Source organism: Belonocnema kinseyi, chromosome 4 (genome assembly GCF_010883055.1).
Source record: "Belonocnema kinseyi isolate 2016_QV_RU_SX_M_011 chromosome 4, B_treatae_v1, whole genome shotgun sequence".
Classification (NCBI taxonomy): domain Eukaryota; kingdom Metazoa; phylum Arthropoda; class Insecta; order Hymenoptera; family Cynipidae; genus Belonocnema; species Belonocnema kinseyi.
The window spans coordinates 57361364-57368831 of record NC_046660.1 but is presented as its reverse complement, the minus strand read 5'-3'; the positions used below and the strand labels follow the sequence as shown (position 1 = coordinate 57368831).

At 22.4% G+C, this 7468-nt stretch overlaps 2 protein-coding genes across 3 annotated transcripts in view; one reads left to right on the top strand and one right to left on the bottom strand.

The window, feature by feature from the left end:
- The window catches only part of LOC117171387, a 67478-nt gene that overhangs the window by 26280 nt on the left and 33730 nt on the right, over positions 1 to 7468 (bottom strand). Inside the window, exon 4 of one of the 2 annotated variants that reach the window (XM_033358643.1) lies at positions 696 to 867. The exons of the other annotated variant lie outside the window; for it this stretch is intronic. The gene's annotated coding sequence lies outside the window, so the exon portion shown is untranslated. Of the gene's footprint in view, positions 1 to 695; positions 868 to 7468 lie in introns of those variants that run through there. 2 annotated transcript variants of the gene reach the window in all.
- LOC117171389 (ADP-ribosylation factor-like protein 3) overlaps positions 1 to 7468 on the top strand; it is a 16826-nt gene that overhangs the window by 7030 nt on the left and 2328 nt on the right. Inside the window, exons 2-3 of the mRNA XM_033358644.1 lie at positions 698 to 884; positions 5342 to 5526. Coding sequence (XP_033214535.1) covers positions 698 to 884; positions 5342 to 5526 — 372 coding nt within the window. The remainder of the gene's footprint in view (positions 1 to 697; positions 885 to 5341; positions 5527 to 7468) is intronic.

The following is a 7468-nucleotide window of genomic DNA, read 5'->3' as shown; positions in this document are numbered from 1 at the left end:
AAAATTAAAATTCGAAAATTTTTTCTAAAGCCTCCAGGGGACTTCGTTTTCGCACGAAAAAATTTTATGTGCCCTTATTGCATCCGGACCCACAATTAATCTCTTGAGTTTAAAATTCCACTATTTTTTCAAAAATCGATTGTATTCGGTGGAAAATTCGTCCTTTCTGGTAAAAAAATTCATCTTCTTGGTTAAAAATTCAACTATTTGAATAAAAAAGTATGTACTTCGTTAAAAACTCGTCTTTTTTATAGAAAATTAATCTTTTCAGATAAAAATGTATCTGCTTGGTTGAAAGTGAATGTAATTTCCCTAAAATTTGATTATTGTCTAAAAAAATGAATCTTTTGAAATGAAAATTCAACTTTTTGATTAAAAAAAAATTTGTATTCTCTTAAGAATTCGTCTTTTCTGGTAGAAAATTAATAATCTTGATTAAAAATTCAACAATTGAGACCATACATATTTTTTTAACCATTATGAAACATTTCCATGAAAAATATTGTCTAGCGTATTTTTTTTTTTCTGAATACGAGGAAAAAATCGTCATCACTAATACTTTTTTTTTTAAAGTTGTGACCTGCTTTTATTTTATTCATATTTTACATTTATTTTGTAATTTTTAATTATATGCGTACGGAGTAAAGGTTTCCTTTATTATAGGAAACTTATTTTTTTTTATATAATTAAATTTCAGATCGATGACACCAACGAGAGAAGAGTTCTTCTTCTGGGGCTAGAAGGAGCAGGGAAAACTTCCCTGATGAATCAGGCAATAGCATCCAATGTAGAAGGGAATTCCTATGTTGTACCTCCTGCGCCAACTCATGGTTTTGCAGTTTACAGATTGGTAAATGGACCCTACACCTTCAGCGTTTGGGAAAGTAAGGGAAAATATAATATCAGGCTTTAAAATATTTTCCTGATTCTCCTCTTTTTTTTAATTCCCTTTTTCCCCCGGTTTTCAAGAAACTTCCCCTTTTTCTAGTACCAACTATTTTTTAATTTTTTTTTTACAACTCTTTTTTTTATTTATAATTACAATATTTATTTGTTTATAAATTTATGTATTTTGTTCAAAGTCTGTCTTTTCTTGTAGAAAATGAATCTTGTTGAGTGAAAATTCATGTATTTTGTTAAAAATTTGTCTTTTCTGGTAGAAAATTTATCTTGTCTAAAAATTCAAATATTTAGTTTAAAATGAATCAATTTTGTTTAAAAAAATTCTTTTTTTGGTAGAAAATTAATCTTCTTGGTTAAAAATTCGTTTTTCTTCTGGTAAAAAATTAATTTTCTTTGTTGAAAATTCAAATATTCAGTCAAAAATTTATGTATTTTGTTTAAAAAAAATCTTTTTTAGTATAAAATTAATCTACTTGGTTAAAAATGTATGTAATTTATTGAAAATTCGTCCTTTTGGTTTAAAAAAAAATCTTTATGGAAGAAAATACAAGTATTTGTTTCCAAATTTATGTATTTTGTTAAAAATTTGTCTTTTTTGATAAAAAATTTATATTGTCTGAAAATTCAAGTATTTAGTTTAAAATGCATGAATGTTGTTTTAAAAAATTCTTTTTTTGGTAGAAAATTAATTTTCTTGCATGAAAATTCAAATATTTAGTTAAACATTGATGCATTTTGTTTAAAAAAAATCTTTTTTAGTATAAAATTAATCTGCCTGGTTAAAAATGTATGCAATTTATTGAAAATTCGTGTTTTTGGTAAAGAACAAAAATCTTCATGGAAGAAAATACAAGTATTTGTTTCCAAATTTACGTATTTTGTTGAAAATTTGTCTTTTCAGGTAGAAAATTTATCTTGTCTAAAAATTCAAATATTTAGTTTAAAATGAATGAATTTTGTTTCAAAAAATTCTTTTTTTTTTTGCTAGAAAAATAATCTTCTTAGTTAAAAATTCTTTTTTTTTTTTCACGTAGAAAATTAATTTTCTTTGTTGAAAATTCAAATATTTAGTCAAAAATTTATGTATTTTGTTAAAAAAAATCTTTTTTAGTATGAAATTAATCTGCTTGGTTAAAAATATATGTAATTTATTGAAAATTCGTCTTTTTGGTTTAAAAAAAATCTTTATAGAAGAAAATACAAGTATTTGTTTCCAAATTTACGTATTTTATTAAAAATTTGTCTTTTCTGGTAGAAAATTTATCTTGGCTGACAAATCAAATATTTTGTTTAAAATGAATAAATTTTGTTTAAAAAAATTCTTTTTTTGGTAGAAAATTAATCTTCTTGGTTAAAAATTCAACTATTTGCTTAAAAATTCTTTTTTTTTCTTGTAGAAAATTAATTTTCTTTGTTGGAAATTTATTTATTTTGTTAAAAACAATTCTTTTCTGGTACATAATTAATTTTCTTGCATGAAAATTCAAATGTTTAGTTAAAAATTTATTTATTTTGTTGAAAAGTTTTCATATTCAGTAGAAAATTAATCTTCTTTGTTGAAAATTCATGTATTCTTTTAAAAATAAATTTTTTTTCTTATAGAAAATAAATCTAGTTGAGTGAAAGTTCAAATATTTAGATAAAAATTAATGTATTTTGTTTTAAAAAATCTTTTTTAGTATAAAATTAATCTGCTTGGTTAAAAATGTATGTATTTTATTGAAAATTCGTCTTTTTGGTTAAAAAAAATCTTCATGGAAGAAAATACAAGTATTTGTTTCCAAATTTATGTATTTTGTTAAAAATTTGTCTTTTCTGGTATAAAATTTATCTCGGCTGAAAATTCAAATATTTAATTAAAAATGTATGCATATTGTTAAAATTTGTTCTTTTTTTTATATAAAAATAATCTTCTTTAAAACTTCTTTTTTTTCTTGTAGAAAATTAATTTTCTTTACTTAAAATTCAAAATTTTGGTTTAAAATTGATCTATTCCGTTAGAAATCTTTTTTTTTCTGGTGGAAAATTAATCTTCTGGTTTAAAAATTTAAGTATTTGGTTTAAAATATATTTCATTTGTTGAAAATCCGTCTTTTCATTAAAAGAAAAATAATTTTCTTCGAGGATAATTCATGTATTCTGTTAAAAATTCCTTTCTTTTCTAGGTAGAAAATTAATTTTTTTGGCTAAAAATTCAAGTATTTTGGTGAAAAAATAATCATTTGGTTAAAAACTCCAAATTTTGTTTAAAAATGTATCTATTTTGTTAAAAATTATTTTTTTGCCTGTTGAAAAATTCATCTTCGTGGATGAAAATTCAGAAATTTTGTTGAAAATGTATTTAATTTGTTAAAAATTCCTCTTTTTATAAAAAAAATAAATCTTCTTATAAGAAAATTGATGTATTTTGTTCAAAATTTGTCTTTTCTGATAGAAAAGCATTTATTTTTGCTAAAAATTTAACTACATCGTTACAAATTTGTGTAATATTTTCAAAATTCGTCTTTTCGTAAAAAAAAATAATTTTCTTGGAGGAAAATTCATGTCTTTTCTGGTAGAAAATTAATTTTTTTGGATTAAAATTGAACAATTTAGTTAAGTATTTATGTATTCTGCTAAAAAAAATGTCTTACAGAAAATTAATCTTGTTGGTTGAAAATTCATGTATTTTCTTAAACATGATTATTTTTTCTGGTAGAAAATGAATCTTGTTGGGTGAAATTTCAAATATTTAGTTAAAAATGTATGTTGAATTTTTCAAAATTCTTCCTTCCTGGTATAAATTTTGAAATTCTGTGTTGAAAATTGAAGTATTTAGTTGAAAATATATTTAATTTGTTGAAATTTCGTATTTTTGTAAAAAAATGAATCTTTTTGGTTGGAAATTTAACTATTTGTTTACAAAATTTCTAGAATCTGTTAAAAAAAATTTTTTTCTGGTACAAAATTTATGTTTTTGGTTTGAAAACGCTTGTTTGTGTTAATAATTCAACTATTTTGTTGAAAATTTGTATTTTTAAATTAAATTCAACTGTTTTTTATTTTATTTTTTATTAAAATCCATTTGATTAAAATATAAAATATTGAATTTTTAATAAAAAAATGTCTCTCTTTTGGTTAAAAATTCAAATGCTTGGTCGAATTTTGAGCTAATTTGAAAAAAAATCATTTTTTTTTTTCAAATTATATCTGTGGTTGGAAATTCGTATCTTCTATCAGAAAATTAATATTTTTCCTTTGAAAATTTAGCATCTTTGTTGAAAATTCATCTCTTTATATTTAAACGTAAAATTGGTTTGTTCGAAATATAAACTATTACATTTTTAATTGAAAATTCATCTTTTTTGGTTAAAAAGTCGAAAAACGGAGTCGAATGTTAAACTAATTTCTTAATAAATATATTTTTTTAAGATTAATTCTCTAGTTAAAAATTCGTATTTTTGGTTAAATTCCATTTTTTTTTTATTTGAAATTTAAATATTTTTGGTTAGAGTATATTGAATTTTTAACCACTTTCTTAAAAAAATAATTTTTTTGTTCAAAATTTATCTGTAGTTGAAAATTCGTCTTTTGTAACAGAAAATTAAATTTTGTGTGTTTTAAAAACGCAACAAAATTGTTGAAAATTAATCTGTTTTGGATAAGTATTTTTGAGTTGAATTTAATTGTTTTTGATTAAAATTAAAGTCTGTTTGGCTAAAATATAAACTAAATTAAATTTTTCATTGAAAATTATTCTTCTTTTTTTGCGGGAAAGTCAAATAATTGGTTAAATTAATTTTTTTTATTTTTAAGATTTATCTGAAGTTCAAAATTCATCTTTTTAGTTTGAAAATTCAACAATTTTGTGAAAAATTATTTTTTTTTTTTTTTGTTGAAAATTCAAATATGTTTTGGGTTGAAATATCAATTATTACATTTGTTATTAAAAAATAATTTGGTTCGTTTGAAAATCAACTATTTTGTTAAAACTTCGTTTTTTAATCTCGTTAAAAGTTAAAGTTCTCCACTGAAATTTAAGTGATTTTAATTTTGGTTGAAAATAGATATTTTTAGTTTAAAATTCAACCATTTATTTCTGAATTCATGTATTTTTTTAAAAATTACTCTTTTGTAGTAGAAAATTAATCTTTTGTTTTAGAAGCTCATCTGTTTCGTGGAAAAATTAACTATTTAAAAATGTATTTTAATTAATTTTTAATAATAATTGTATTTTAAAGAATTTATTCTTCAATTATTTTCGCATTTTGGTGAAAAGTCACCCCATTTTCTCTGTTTTGAGAGCATTTTGGGTTGTGAATTCTGTAATATTTATTTTGAATTTTAATTTTAATTTTCTGTATTTCTATTAAAGAAAACGCATTTTTTAAATATATTTCTTTAAAAAAAAAGCTTTTTTGATTTATTTGTATTAAAAAAAAGCAATTTTTATTTACAGTTGGTGGAGCAGACGACACCAGGCAGTACTGGAGTAATTTTCTCCAGGACACAGATCTTTTGCTGTTTATGGTTGATGCAACTTCAGACTCGCATAAACTCTCTCTTGCCGTTTCTACCCTTAAGCAATTATTAGGAGATCCAAGAATGGACAATGTCCCAATTCTAGTAATCGCTAATAAACAGGTAATTGTCACTAAAAAATCAAAGAGAAAATACAAATATGCCATAGTGCTATATTTATATATATTTTTTCTATTAGATGAAAAGTTGGAAGTGAGGAAATTTTCTGAATTGGAAGAGGGACATTTTTTTAAAAACATTTATATCAAATTGAAAGAGAGGAAATTTTTGTTTTCAATTTCTTCTAAATTTAAAGAGGCCCTTTCTTATTTTTATCATTTTTTTGGAGTTGGAAGGAGGAAATTCGGGATTATTTTTGAATTGGAAAAAGGTCATTTTGTTTGTTTTCAAGATTTTTGTGGAGTTGGAAGGAAGGAAATTTTTGTTTTAATTTTTTTTCTGAATTGGAAGAATGTAATTTTTTTTATTTTTACCATTTTTATTGAGTTGGAAGGAAGGAAATTCTGATAAAAATTTTTCCTCAATTGGAAATGCCCCTTTTGTTTTTTGCCAAGGTTTTTCTTCAGTTAGAAGGGAAAAAATTTTGGTTTCATTTTTCCTGAATCGGAAAAGGAACCTTTTTTAAGATTTGTTTTTAGTTTGAAGGGTCGACGTTTTAAATTTTTTTAAATTTATTTATTTATTTTTTTTTTGAAGTAAAAGAGGGAAATTTTTTATTTTCAAGATTTTTATCGAGTTGAAAGGGATGAAGTTTTGGTTACCATTTTTTTTTAATTGAAAGAGGAGCATTTTTTGTTTTTAAGAGTTTTTTAGAGCTGGAAGGGAGGAAGTTAAAAAAAATTCTGAATTGGAAGAGGGACATTTGTTTAAAATTTTTTCTGAATTGAAAGAGGCCCTTTCTTATTTTTATCAATTTTGTGGAGTTGGAAGGAGGAAATTCGGGATTATTTTTCAATTGGAAAAAGGTCATTTTGTTTGTTTTCAAGATTTTTGTCGAGTTGGAAGGAAGGACATTTTTGTTTTAATTTTTTTCTGAATTTGAAGAATGTAATTTTTTATTTTTACCATTTTTATTGAGTTGGAAGGAAGGAAATTCTGATTTAAAATTTTTCCGGAATTGGAAAAAGCGCATTTCTAGTTAGAAGGGAGAACATTTTGGTTTAATTTTTTTTTTAATTGGAAAAAGGAACCTTTTTTAAGATTTTTTTTTTTATTTTGAAGGGTCGATGTTTTTAATTTTTATTTTATTTATTGAATGAATTTTCAATAAAATAGTGAATTTTTTAATTAAAAATAAAATAATGTCAATATCAGATCAAAAAACACAATAATTTTCAAATAAAAAAAATGAATTTTGTAACAAAAAATGTAAATGATTAATATTTACAAAAAAAATGAATTTTCAAGGAAATAGTTAATTTTTTCCACGAAATTGAATTTTTTTAAACCAGAAAGATAAATTTGCAACTATGAAGATTAATTATCTATGAAAAATACGGCTTTTCAACCAAATACATGAATTTGTAATAAAATAGTGTGATTTTCCACTAGAAAAATAACAATTTTCTACCAGAAATAAAATACTTTAATATTTAATTGAGTAGATTATTTTTTTTTCAAACGAATTCGTTCAATTGAACGAATAGATTTTTTTTCTGAATTGGAAGAGGGATAATTTTTTGTTTTTAGGATTTTTATCGAGTTGGAAAGGAGATTTTTATATTTAACATTTTTATTGAGTTGGAAAGGAGGACATTTCCACTCAATTTTTTTCAGTTTGAAGGGTCGATGTTTTTATCTTTTAATTAATTTATTTATTTAATTTTTTTTTTTGAAGTAAAAGAGGGACATTTTTTTATTTTCATGATTATTTATCAAGTTGAAAGGGATGAAGTTTTGGTTATCATTTTTTTTCTTAATTTAAAGAGGAACATTTTTTTCTTTTTAAGATTTGTATAGAGTTGGAAGGGAGGAAATTAAAAAAAAATGTCTGAATTGGAAGCGGAACATTTTTTTAAAAACATTTTTATCAAATTCAAAAAGA